The following is a 13,271-nucleotide window of genomic DNA, read 5'->3' on the forward strand; positions in this document are numbered from 1 at the left end:
GCTGTGATCCATCCCTCCCACAGCCTGGCTGCCATGGCAGTGTGGGAGGGAGCAATGAGATAAGACGCTGGCTGGCAAAAGGCCAAGAATGTTAGCTGAGAGTGGCCAGGCCTTGATCCTTCCTGCCTGTCAAATTCCAGTGGGACGGCTGGGTGTGGTGGTGCGTGCCTGCCACACCAGCACTCTGGGAGGCTGAGGCAGAAAGATTGCAAATTCAAGCCCAGCATGGGCAATTTAGTGACTTAGAGAGACCCCAGCTCAAAACCAGAAAAACTAATAGATAAGAAGGGACTGACCAGAGGAGGGAACGGAGGTGGTAAGGCGGGTAGAGGAGGGGTGGGGGCTGTCATGTGCACATGCGTGCTCTGCAAGTAGGGCACACTTCCAGCTCCTCACAGAGCTTCTGGGAACTGGAGTGTAGGCATCAGCTTCTGGGTAGAGTGTCCTGGACCTTGTGGTCCCTGTGCCCACTGGTACTGGGTAGGAGGGCACCACAGGGGCTCAGTTGCTGGGTGTGGGCCCTGGGCAAGTTCATTTGAGGGTCAAGAGGTGAGACTCGGGTGCAGGACATGGGGGAAGGGGCAGGTGGCAGAGGCCAACCCTCACGCGCCCATGCGACCCAGAGGAGACAGCTCACTGCCAACAGTGGCATCCTGAAGCATCCCAAAGCCCGCGGCTCCAGGGCCCTCTTCCCTCTGACACCTGTGCTGGCTCCCATACACTGGCCAGGACCAATCCCCTCCTCGCGGGCACCTGAGGCCACCTGTACCTGCATCTCCATCATTTCTTCCCCTGGTGACCCTCAGGGCCAGGTGTCCCCTCGCCCCTGCAACTCCCCCCGCTGCGCACCCAGGACAACTGCTCCTCTCGGGGCTCCCTGTCCTGCCGCTTCCTGTGGAAGTCAGGGACTGTGCCAGTGCCACCAGCCAGGCCACCTGGGGCAGCAGAGCCCACCCCAAGTCATCCCCCGACCTTCCCCAGTGCTTCTTGACAAGCCTTGGAATTCTTTCTTTAACCAAAATATTTTTTTAAATTACTTTCATTTTTATTTGCTTATGCTTTCAGAAATTTTATTATAAATTGTATAGGTGATATAAGGTAAAAAGTGAAGGTATTTCTCATTCTAGTCACTATTAAAATTCCAGAGTAAAATTTTCTAGATTTTTCCTGTAAATATTTTTTCTCCCCCATCTGTTTTTTCTTTTTTAGGTTATGCTAGGAACTAAAACCCTGAGATTTTTGTTTTTTCCTTTTAAAATTTTTATTTCAATGTAATATAAGTAGATATTAATAAAATATTTTTTAAAAAGTCTTCTATGAGGGGCCAGGGATTTAGCTCAGTGGTTCCACCGCCTGCCAGTACCAAATTTTTAAAAAAAGTCTTCTATGAAAAAGCAAAATTTCATAACTAATTAAACAATAACATTAGTTAATACATTAGTTGTGTACCATAATCTTAAAAGAATGGCCAAAATGTTAGAGTACAAGTCACACACAAAAAAGATTCTTACAAAAAAGAAAGAACTAGATAATAGCACAAAACTTTCTTTTCAATGAACTAAGAGGACCTAGCAGTAAAATCCAACAAATAAGCATATGTACTGAAATATTTTTGAAATCACAGAATATATAATTTGAAACCCTGAGATTTTTAATTTGTTTTGTACTGGGGATCGAACTCGGATCCTTGTGCTTGCACAGCAGGTGGCGAAACCACTGAGCTAAATCCCTGGCTCCAAAACCCTGACATTTTAATATCCCAGCATTTGTGGAAAGTCCACAGGGTATATGCAAATAAAATAATCAAAGCAGGTACTTTATTTTTTTTCTATTAAAAAATTTTATTTTATTTTAAAAGTCATGGTTTTAAAATATACCATTAAGTTTATATTAACCATTTCACATCATCTAGCAACAAATCTTCAGAATGTTTTCATTTTGCAGAGCCAAAACTGTCGTATTAAGCACTAACGCCCCTTCCCCTATTCTTAGCCCTTTTCCCCAGCAACCACCATTCTATTTTCCATCTGTATGAGTCTAATACGTGTGTGTCTGTGTAACTATACAATATTTGTCTCATCGTGATTGGCCCTTTTTTTTTTTTTAGTCCCAGGGATCAAACTGAAGACCTTGCTCTTGCAAGGCAGGTGCAGTGCCGCTGAGCTAAATAACCAGCCCATGATTGGCTTTTTTTAAACACAGGGTCTTGCTATGTAGTCTAGGCTCCTTTCGAACTTGCAATCCTCCTGCCTTAGCCTCCCATGTGCTGGGATTTCAGGCGTGTGCCCCCATGCCCTATGCTTGGCTATGAATGGCTCAGTTTTTGGGTTTGGGTTTTGGATTTTTTTTTTCCCCCTGTGCTGGGGATCAAACTCAGGACCTTGTGCTTGTGAGGCAGGCGCAGCACTACTGAGCTAAATCCCTGGCTGGTGTTTTGATTTTTTTTGAGACAGGGTCTCCACAAATGTAGTTCAAGCTGGCCTCGAACTCTTGGCGATCCTCCTGTCTCAGCCTCCCAAATGCTGAGATCACAGGCATGCAACACCATGCCCAGCTATGATTGACTGATTTTATTTAGCCTGATATCCTCAAGGTTCCTCCCTGTTCAAATTATTTTATATGTAAAGTAGTAGATAATTTTTATAGAAAATCAAAAAAGCTTGGAGAGCTATATATGGTGGTGCATGCCTGTAATCTCAACTACTCAGGAGGCTAAGGCAGGAGGATCACCAATTCAAGCCCAGCCTGGACAATATAGGGACTTAGGCAGACCCTGTCTCAAAATAAAAAATAAAAAGGGCTGCAGATGTAGCTCCGTGGTAGAGCTCTTGCCTAGCATGCATGAGGGTCTGGGAGTGAGCTCCAGTAGAACTAACCCAGTAAATAAATAAATAGGGAAAGTCTCACCTCCAACTGGGGAGTCCCATGCGCACATCTGCCTTCAGTGTTTTGTTTCATTTCACCAACTCTAAAATGGTACCATTTTTGCTTAGTTTTTGTATTACTAGGGATCAGACCCAGCACCTCTCAGATGCTAGGTGAGCTCTCTCTCACTGAGTCACATCCCAACCCTTTTTATTTTACTTCGAGACACAGTTCTGCTAAGTTGCTCAGGCTGGCCTCACACTTGCCACCCTCCTGCGTCAGTCTCTAAGTAGCTGGGATCTTAGGCTGCATCCCCATGCTCTGTGTGTTTCCATAGTAAGACAATGTGATTTTAACATTGGTAAAACTAGAGGTAAAATGAAAAAAAATCAGGAGATAGACTTTACACACTCACACACACATGCACACCTACATGTTTAGAGTAGTTTTGTTTTTTGTTTTGGTACAGGGCCTCAAACTCAGGACCTTGCGCTTGGAAGGCAGGCGCAGTGCCACTGAGCTAAATCGTCAACCCTAGAATAGTTTTTATGCATAGGGGAGTAGCCTGGGTGACTGGGGATTTTGTCTGTTTCTCACTAGCATGTGCCAGTCCAGGACCTCCTGCCCCACCAGTACCACTCCACTATCAGGAGTCACCAAGCCTGACCTCTGGCTGTGCCACCTGCCAGTCTTCACTGGCACTAGTAAACTTTCTTGTACAAATTTTGTGCCCACATGTGTTTCTTCAGAAGGATTTCTAAAAGTAGAAGGGCACATTGGAAAGCCTCCCTATGTAAGCAAGGCCAGCTTTGAATTCAAAGTAATCGTCCTGCCTCAGCCTCCCAAGTGCTTGGATTATAAATGTGTGCCACCACACCCAGCTGGAAGTTTTGATTTACATTGTCAATTTGCTTTCCCCCAAAGGTTGTGCATTGCACACACCCATTTGTGGCTTTTTTCCCCCCAAACACTAGGGATTGAACCCAGGGCCTTTGCACTGAGCTACATCTCCAGTTCTTTTTATTTTTTATTTTGAGACAGGGTGTCAAAAAGTCAATAAATTGCCCAGGCTGGGGTCAAAAACTTGTGATCCTCTTGCCTCTGCCTCCCAGAGCGTTGGAATTAATGACAGACGTGCAGCACCATGCCCAGCTCAAGGCTGGCTCTTTACGACCTACCCAACTAGCAGGTCTTTGGGTGATGTTCAGTCCCAGAGAAATTTACAGGGTTTCACCCAACAAGGAAAGATGTGTGGGGTGGGGTGTTGGCCCAGGACACCTGGACCGCGTCTGAAGAGGGGCCGGGGGACCTTGGCACCACTGCGCTGTGGGATCTTGAACAAAGAGCCTCACCTCTCTGGGCGTCAGTTTCCCCAGCTGTCCTACGGGGAGCTTGGCTTTGTGGCCCGGGAGTGATGTGCGTGCAGCAGAAGAGGATCTGGCGCGGTGTCCCCGGGCTCCCGGCTGCGCCCGCCGCCCTCCTCCCCCTCCGCTGCGCAGGGCGGCTCCCGGCATGCCGCGCGCTGACAGCCTTATAAATAGTCGCCGCTGCTGGCTGGGCGAGGACGGCAGGGCACGCGCTGGCCCCGCGCCCACCGCACCCTCACCAGGTCAGTGCGCGACCGCCGGGCGAGGGGGGCGTCTCCGCGGGGAGTGGGGACGCGCCCTCCCCCGTGCGTCTGTGTCAGGCGCCCTTTGCGTGGCGCATGTTTGTGTTTGTATCCCTGGTTACGGTTGCGGGGTTTGCCTGTCGGTGTTCCCGGGACTCTGGGGTTTGTGTCTCACTACATGTGCCTTGGTTGATCTCTGGGTGGTGGAAGGGGACAGGGACAAGGGCGGGGGCGGGGGCGGGGGCGGGGGTGGACGTGCAGCCCCTCCCAGCTTCCCAGACCACTTTGTCCCAGTCTGCACTCTTGAGGCTCCAGGTCCCTGCCCTTGGCTCATTTTAGCTGGGGCCTACGGTGGCCTGGCTCCCTGCCTGAGGACTTGGGCAGGGGCAGCCTGTGTCACTTCCATGGTGGGAGCATCCCCACTCCGTGCTCAGCCCAGGGATGCTGAGCCCCAGCCCTGCCCCAGCCTCCTGCCAGGCAGGGCTCTGTGGGATTCCGAGGCTGCTCGTGCTCAGCCACCCACCCAGGATCCTTCAACAGCACCCGGCCAGGCTAAAGAGGGAACGTCGGCTGCCCAAGGTCACACAGCAGAGTGAGTGGGCCTCGGCTGCCCCTGGCCACCTAGCAGACCACCCTGTCACCCTGGGAGACTCTGAGGCCCGGGCATGGGGGCCTTATAAGGCCAGGGTGCTCCACCTGTAACCCAACTCCGTCTTGGCCCCCTGGCCTCTGCTAGGCCTCCTCAGGACCTGAGTTATTTTGGCCCAAGGAAATGGCAGGTGCATGAAGGACCCAGGGACTTAGGTTACCAAGAGGGGGCCGGGTGGGGAGGGGCACCCCTTGGGGCCTTGCTGTGGCTGTCCCTGGCCTGGGACGGTTCCCCTTATTTGGCAGCTCACACCCCCTCCTTGAGCACACTCAGCAGGGCTGAGGCCATAACTCAGGCCCCTGGACAGCACGGCCATCAGCAAAGCCACTGAAGGTCCCACCTGTTTGAGTCCAGCTGGGCCCTGGAACTACCTGCCCTCCCCAAGCCTCAGTTCCCTCCCCAGATGGAGAGAGGTCTCCGGCCCTGTGCTGAGCCATGCCGGGCCCAGTCAGGTGGGGAACACGGGCCTGCAGTGTTCAGAACGGGCGCTTGCCAGAGTGGGAGTCCAGGGTGAAGTCCAGGCAGGCTTTCTGGAGGCAGTGAGGCCAGGGGATCTGAAGCCTAAGCAACAGCCTCTGGGGAGGGCAGCTGAATGGTTGGGCACAACACCCGCAAAGGCCTAGAGGGGGGACGCCATCATGGTGAATGAGGCAGCTCCAGGGGATCCACTGGCCAGGGATAAAGCTGCAGGGGGTGGCAGGAGCCACATTGCCCTGGCCCTGTCGATATGCCGAGGCTCCAGGCTGTGTTTAGGGAGGGGTACATATGTGAAAGGTGGTGTAGTGACTTGGTGTGGTGCTGACTGCCTGGGACAAGGCCACTGTGACCGGAGGTTGATGGGAGGGAGATTTGGGGGCCACAGAGGCAGATATGGGGTTGTCTCGAGGGAGAGGCCTCTGCTCTGAGAGTGACAGGCAGCAGGGATGAGGAAGCCTATGCAGGGTTAGAGAAGTCGGGGGCCTCTGGGGCCTGGGAGTGAGTCAGGGGTGGTAGGGGGCCCTGCAGCCTGAAACCAAGAGTGACAGCCTGAGGTGGGGACCAGGGCGGGGGGGGGCAGGCCGCAGTGGGGTCAGTGGGGCTGCAGAGGTTACTGGGGCCCCGGGGGGCAAGGTGGTCCTGGGTTCGAGGCCAGCCTGGGCTACCTCGTGAGTTCCAGGCCAGCCTGAACTACGCAGTGAGAACCTGTCTCTAAATAAATAAATAAATGAAATTGAAAAGGGGGCTGGGGAGGTGGCTCAGTGCAAAGGTCTCGAGTTCAGTCCCCAGTACTAAAGGAAAAGACTGGAAAGGGTTGTGTCTCTGTGAGCAGCAACGGCCAACTCCTCCACCTCTGGCACCTGGGTCTTAGTGCACCGGTGTCCGGAGCGGTCCTGTCCCAGATGAGGACAGTGATTTGCCCAGCTCCACTGCCTCCCGCCTCCTCCCGTGGGCCCTGGGGACTGTTGTCAAGGTGGCCAGGCTGACGCTGGCCCTGCGCCCTCTTGGCTGGGCGTTCCAAGCAGAGGCAGCAACTCAGCAACTGCTGTCCTCACCCTTGGGCCCCTTCGTGGTCTGAGGATGGAAGGGGGCAAAAAGGGGTGGCTGCCCCCAGGACCGTGAGGCAGTGGAAGCCATCGAGGAAAGTGACTTTCCCTCGGTCACCAGCAGCCCTCTGTCCTCACACTGGGTGTCGGGGCCTGGGACTCCCATCGCAGACACTGCCCCTGTGGGTGTGGCTTGGCGGAGGCCGAGTTTCGGGAGGCCCCTCAGCCCTGCTGTGCCTTGCCTTGCAGCACCCTGAGCCAGCTCCTGGACCCGAGACCTTGGCAGGATGGAAGGTATGGGGCCCCCTCCTTGCCCATGGTCTTGGGCCTCAGTGTGCCCATGCACTGGGGGGAGCCCCGAGGAGGACCCCTGGGAGGGTGGGGGGCCATCTGGACACCTCGGCATCCTCCTCTGGCTTCTCCCAAGGTGCACCAGTGTCAAGATTAATTTTAGAAGTGTCAAGGCTTCCCCGAGGCTCCAGGCCTGGCTCACCTCCTACACAGGGATTTCCAGAGCGGGTCCCTGTCCCTTCCTACAAGGAGGAACAGCCAACAAGGGTCAAGGGGTGACAGCAGCCAAGATGCTGTCCCTCCATGGGACTCAGTTTCCCTGTTATTGCGGAGGGATGGGCCTCCAGAACATCTTGGGCCTTCCTGGCTCCTATGTGCTGGGCCTGCCTGAGAGGCAGACATGGGTGGGCAGAGAGGCTGGAACGGCTGGCTAGGCTTCTGGCAGCACCTTCGTTCAGGCCCTGGCACTGGGCCTCAGACTGGGTGGATCTTAAAGGGGCCTTGCAGGCCTGGCCACTGCCACCATCTGAAGCCAGCCCTGTGGGCTCTTGAACTCCAAAGTCAGCTGCCACAGGGCTGTGGCCTCCCTGCAGCTCTGGGCTTGTGCCCTTCACCCAAGGAGAAGTTATTTTTCTGACATACGCTCTCAGCTCCCGGCCTCATGGGGCCCCTGGAGCCCCATGAGCTGCCACGTCCACTTCCTCCTAGGGCCTGGGACAAAACAGAGAGGGTGGATACCTCTTTCCTACGTCACACAGCATGGTGGGATGTGCCCCGGGCCTCTGTGCCCAGAGAAAGGGGAGGTCCCAGAAGTCCAGGAAGAGAATTCTGGGTTCTGGTTTTGCTTCTACATCCCTTGAGCAGACCCCTCCCTCTCTAGGCCTCAGTTTCCCTCTGCCCAATGGGGCTGTGAGTGCTAAAGGGGCGGAGTTTGGAACACGAGCTTGCTTCCCTGTCCAAGCAAGAGTTCCACGTGCCCTTCCTCCCTGGCAACCATCTCCACAGCAACGTATATTGTGGTTGCCAGCTCCACAGTAGTAGTGCCAAGGCAGGCAGGGAATGGGCAGGAACAGGTCTGGGAGGGGAAGGGTAGGAGAAACAGCAGAGCGGGCCCATGGGCTGCTGTTCATCTAGGGACTCTCACAAAGAGAGGGACCAGCAGGCCAGAGGTGATGCCCCCCGAAGGGCGGCACTGCAGGGGGTGGTGCTCCAGCCCCTTGGCGGAGCTGAGTTCTAACCCCCAGGTCTTCGCCTCAGTGCCTCCAGGCGTTACAGGCCACTGAGGTCGGCTCCCCTTTCTCTCCCACAGAGAAGCTAAAGAAAACCAAGATCATCTTTGTGGTGGGTGAGTCTCGGGCTGGCAGGCAGTGGCTCAGACACCGGCGCAGCCCAGCAGCCCTTGTGCCCTCCTTGGGTCCCATCCCTTGGGGTTTCTGAATGGGTGGGTGCTTGCAGGCGGGCCTGGCTCCGGGAAGGGCACCCAGTGTGAGAAGATCGTGCAGAAGTATGGCTACACCCACCTCTCCACTGGGGACCTCCTGCGCACTGAGGTCAGCTCAGGCTCGGCTAGGGGCAAGAAGCTGTCGGAAATCATGGAGAAGGGGCAGCTGGTGCCGCTGGTGAGTCACCCGGTGGGGCAAGGCTGGAGGCCGGTGGCTCTGAGTGTGGGAAGTGGGAAAGGTGGCCCCTGACCCCCCATGGCTCCCCATGGCCCTTCCAGGAGCTCCCAAAACCCTGAGGGATCCCACCCTTTCTTCCCTTCCAACCAGCCAGTTCCTTCCTGGCTGGAACATTCTTTATCTGTCAGCCTTCAGGTCCTCCTGCCTCCCTGGTGTTGGGCTGAGACTCCCTAATTTCTTTTTCTTTTTCTTTTTCTTTTTTTATTTTTGTTGTTGTTTTGTTTTGTTTTTCGAGACAGGGCCTTGCTATGTAATTCAGGCTGGCCTTGAACTCATGGCAGACCTCCTGCCTAAGCTTCCCAAGTGCTGGGATTACAGGCATGTGCCACCACGCCCGGAAAAATCATGGGAAGTGTATTTTATTTCTTTCTATTTTTGGTACTGAGGATTTGAATGCAGGGCTTCAAGAATACTAGGCAAGCACATCACCACTGAGCTACAGCCCCAGCCCGTGAGACCCCCTCACTTCATACTGCAGGAGCCCCTTTGCCCATGCAGCCCACGTCACACTGGGAAACTTCAGCCAGCTCTGTCACTGCCAGTCCCCTCTGCAGGCCGTGAGCTTCCCGAGAGTGGGGAAGGGCCACGGTCTCCAGTCAGAGGAGACCTGTGGGGGACAGGGAGCCTTGAGCCACCCGTGTGTACCCGAGGGGGTGTCCAGGCAGGACGGGCACAGGGAGATGCTGGGAGGAGAGGCTTAGACCTTTGCTCCTGTGCTGCCCGCAGGAGACGGTGCTGGACATGCTCCGAGACGCCATGGTAGCCAAGGTGGATTCTTCCAAAGGCTTCCTGATTGATGGCTACCCCCGGGAGGTGCAGCAGGGAGAGGAGTTTGAGCGGCGGGTAAGGCACGAGGCTGAGCAATGAGGGGGACCGAGGTTCCGGCCTGCCTGGGCCTTGAATGCCGAGGAAAAACATCTGCCTCCTTCCTCAGGCCAGCAGCAGGCCTTGTGATGGCTCCGAGAATGGTGCACCAGGTGCACACACGCACACAGACACACGCATGCTCCCTGTATTCACTGAGCACATGCACACACACACATACACAGGTCTCATGAGCGCACCCACACAGGGCCACAGGCGAGTGCATGATGCACAGGCAGGGGCGTACACATGTGCACACCGTAGGTCCATAACGCATGCACACACTTAGACACGTTCTGGGCTGTACAGAGGGCTCTGATGGGGCCGCAAGTACCCAGGAGGGCGTAGCCAGCCAGGGTGGTGGTAGTGGGCTAACCAGGCAGCCCTGTGGACTGGGAGTAAGTCTGGACCCCACCTACCCTCTGGAGGCCCCATCCAGGCTGCAGACTGAATTTCTTGACCTATGTGTCTGTGCAAGGCCTCAAAAAAATGTCTGATGTGCTCTGGGCCTCAGTTTCCCTGTCTGTGAAATGGGGCTGGTTGGGCTTCCTTCGAATGAGGAGGCCCCTGAGGCCAGATGCGCTGCCCTGTCTTTTCTTTTTTTGGTACCGGGGATCCAACTCGGGTCCTTGAGCTTTCGAGGCAGGCGGTGGAACCACTGAGCTAGATCCCCGGCGTGCTGCCCTGTGTTGATGCACACACAGCAGCTGTGTGAGGTCATCTGGGACGCTCGGCTGGAGAAAATGGGGCTGGTACCAGGCATGGTGGCGCTCACCTGCAATCCCAGGACTTGGGAGACAGGCGAGGAGGCTCACCAGCCCGGGCTGCACAGTGACTCCAAGGCCTGCCTGAACCACATAAGAAAAAGAAGAGAAAAGAAATGGGCTTAGTCACGACCCTGTCCCTCCTGGGGCTGTTGTGGGCACTGATGGGCACTGCGGGGCCCTGTGGTGGCTCCAGGAGTCTGTGCAGCTGAACTTCTCAGCTCTGGACACCGGGAGGCACTAGGGCCTCGCTGAAGGAGGGAGGGAGCCCTGGAGGTGGCTGGCCCTGGGCCACGACTCTTCCCCGGGACAGCAGTGTCCAGTGACCACTCCCCAGGCTAAATCCCTATTGTTCTGACTGGGAAACTGAGGCCTCAAAGAGGAACCTCAGCCAGGGCCACCCTGCCCAGGAGGCTGAGCTGCCGCCTTGGATTCACAGCCTCCCCCCAGGGTTAGAAGTAGCCTTTATTCCGTCCTGGGGCCTCAGAGGAAACGAGACTCCGTCTGCAGCTGAGGTGTTGCCCTGAATCCTCACCCGCTGGAGACAGGGACATGTGTCAGGGTGGGGATTGTGGCTACTGGGACGGAGGGCCCTCAGGGCCGGGGGACTGCCAGCTTCACACAGCTGCTGCTCACGGGCTGAGGGGCCCAGTGGATCAGGGCTCGGTCCTTCAACTGTGCCCCAGGGAGCAGCCAGGGGACCTTCAAGGGTCTGGTGACCTCTGTCCAGAGGCCCTTGGGGACAGGCCCAGGCAGTTGGGACAGGGAAGGGAGGGCTTTGAAGGTCATGCTAGAGTCTGGCCCAACCCCCAGGGATGGCCCTGCCGCCGTGAGTCAGCCTCCCTCCCTTGCTCTCTGCCGGGCCTGGGGACCTCTTGGGGACGCAGGAGAAGGAAGTGCTGCCACCTATGGCTTGGCTCTTGCCTTTCCAAGTCATCCGGTGGTGACAGTGATGTTGCTCAGTAGCCCAGGACTCAGCCCCTGCTCTCTGTCAAGTCCTTATCAGCTCCAGCCTGGATCCTGGCCTGGCTAGGCCCAGGGACCCTAAATAAATAACCGCAAAGGTCCTTGCAAGGAGGGGAGATAAAAGGGGGTGGAAGAGCAAGTCCCGGGGCCTGAGGTCAGTGGGCTGGCATCCGGAGAAGGCCCTCCGGACAGAATGGGAGGGGACTTGGCGGAGTCCTGAAGGTGAGGGCCTGGTACTGAGGCTCGGTGGGTTGGGGTCAGTTCTGTGGGAAGGGCTCCTGGCCGAGAGGGCAGTGCAGGTCTCCTGTGGGAAGGAGATGGGAGAGAGCAGAGCAGGCTGGTAGAGCAGGGCATGACCATGCAGATAAGGACCTCAGGCTTTCTCCTGAGGACACTGGGGAGCCATGGGAGAGGTTTGAGCAGAGGAGGTACCGGCAAGGTCAGTTTTAGAAAGGTCCCTCTGGCTGCATGGGGAAGGGATCGACTGTCCGTGTGGGTGTCTCGAAGGGTCCTCAGAGGTGGGAAGACTGGGGTAGATGACGGGGGCAGAATGGGTTCATTGTGACGTGGTGCCCCCCACAGATTGGACAGCCCACGCTGCTGCTATACGTGGACGCAGGCTCTGAGACCATGACAAAGCGGCTCTTGAAGCGCGGGGAGACCAGCGGGCGCGTGGACGACAATGAGGAGACCATCAAGAAGCGGCTGGACACCTATTACAAGGCCACCGAGCCTGTCATCGCCTTCTATGAGAAGCGTGGCATTGTCCGCAAGGTGCTCAGCCCACCTCCGCGTGTGACCTCAGGCCAGCCCAGCGCCCCGAGCCTTGGTTTCCCCACTTGTGCAGTGAGAGGCTGCCGCTTCCCACAGCTGGGCTCAGGGAGGCACAGCTCTCTGGGGGAGATCAGCCCTGCCTCAGGGCCCCTGGCCAGTGCGGTTGCTCCGGACCCAACAGCCTGTCTCCCCACAGGTCAATGCCGAAGGCTCCGTGGACAGCGTCTTCGCCCAGGTGTGCACCCACCTGGATGCCCTCAAGTAGCCACACTGGAGCCCTGCGCCCCACCCTGCCCTGGCCCACACCCACCTGGCCATGGCACACAGGAAGCCACCTTGTCCTGAGTCGGGCCGCACCAGCACTAAAGGCATTTCCAAGGACGTTTGGTTTCCTCCTCTTTCTTTGCTTCCAGTTGGAGTTGATTTGTCCAGGGCCGGAGTCTGCAGCCCATCGCCCACACCTCAGCCAGCCCCTTCCTCCTGCCAGGGACCCTGGCCCTCCTCACCTGGCCATGGCCGGCCCAGGCGCCTGGGGGCCGGGGTCTCGCATTCCTCTCCCCCTTGCAGTGTGGCCTCGGCCCTGACCCCTCGTCTCGCTGAGCTGTGTTTTCCGTGCTGACCCTTGAGGGGCCTGGACGGCAGCAGGCAGTGAAGTGGGCACTCTGGGCAGCGGGCAGCACACACCAGCCAGCTGAGGGCACAGTGGATCGGCCCCCTGGGTGCCCAACACTGCGGGGGTCTGAGCAGGGCATGCATGCGGGACACGGTGGTGCACACCTGGGATCCCAGCACTTGAGAGGCTGAGGCAGGAGGATCACTGAATTCGAGGCCAGCCTGGGGTACATAGGGTACACACCCTGTCTCAGAAAACTGAAAAAAACGAGGAAAAAGGGCACGGGATGAATGAGGGAGGCATGTTTGGTGCCTCTCCAAGGTGGCCCTGCCCAGGGACCAGCCGCCCTCTGACCTCTTTCCAGTCTAAAACACATTTGGTGTCCCCTGCCACCACCTTCATTTGGTTCAGGACAGGGACATGCTGAGCAAGGGGTGGGGGTTGGCAGTGACCAGAAACCAGAGCAGGGTGGCAGGGATGTGCTGGCGACACCCAGGCCTAGGGGGAGCAACCTCCCTCCTCCACCCCCGCCCCGGCTCTGTCACCGAGGAAGGCTCAGTGTGGTGCTCACCATTCCCAGCCCCTGTCCCGGCCTGAGAGCCCGGAAGGACACTGAGCGGGGCAGTGGCACTCATTTTGTGTCCCCTGCTAGTGGCAAAGTGGCTGTGCTTTTC

General features: G+C 56.7%; 1 protein-coding gene across 9 annotated transcripts; it reads left to right on the plus strand.

Moving 5' to 3' along the window:
- Positions 1 to 4,420: 4,420 nt before the first annotated feature.
- Positions 4,421 to 12,365, plus strand: Ak1 (adenylate kinase 1). Of its 9 annotated transcripts, none has more exons than XM_087183165.1 (9): positions 4,421 to 4,636; positions 5,015 to 5,066; positions 5,527 to 5,575; positions 6,896 to 6,940; positions 8,247 to 8,282; positions 8,393 to 8,556; positions 9,343 to 9,459; positions 11,793 to 11,984; positions 12,181 to 12,365. In XM_087183165.1, exons 4-9 carry the CDS (start codon positions 6,934 to 6,936, stop codon positions 12,247 to 12,249), a joined length of 585 nt encoding a protein of 194 aa, XP_087039291.1. In that variant the 5' UTR covers positions 4,421 to 4,636; positions 5,015 to 5,066; positions 5,527 to 5,575; positions 6,896 to 6,933; the 3' UTR covers positions 12,250 to 12,365. The 9 variants fall into 9 exon arrangements, with proteins under 9 accessions (XP_087039291.1, XP_087039289.1, XP_087039290.1 ...); XM_087183163.1 differs by having other exon boundaries at positions 4,421 to 4,474; positions 4,941 to 5,066; XM_087183164.1 differs by having other exon boundaries at positions 4,421 to 4,474.
- The last annotated feature ends 906 nt before the right edge of the window (positions 12,366 to 13,271 follow it).

The sequence above is a fragment of the Heterocephalus glaber genome, unplaced genomic scaffold (assembly GCF_053883595.1).
Source record: "Heterocephalus glaber isolate CG9 unplaced genomic scaffold, H.glaber_assembly_v1.0 deba00001479, whole genome shotgun sequence".
Classification (NCBI taxonomy): domain Eukaryota; kingdom Metazoa; phylum Chordata; class Mammalia; order Rodentia; family Bathyergidae; genus Heterocephalus; species Heterocephalus glaber.

Bases quoted from the DNA above. Each gene is read 5' to 3' on its own strand.
- Ak1 (XM_004849292.4), top strand. From the start codon at position 8,052: ATGGGCTGCTGTTCATCTAGGGACTCTCACAAAGAGAGGGACCAGCAG. The intron at 8,283-8,392 runs GTGAGTCTCGGG...GGGTGCTTGCAG, and splicing joins CAAGATCATCTTTGTGGTGG to GCGGGCCTGGCTCCGGGAAG. The intron at 9,460-11,792 runs GTAAGGCACGAG...TGCCCCCCACAG, and splicing joins GAGAGGAGTTTGAGCGGCGG to ATTGGACAGCCCACGCTGCT.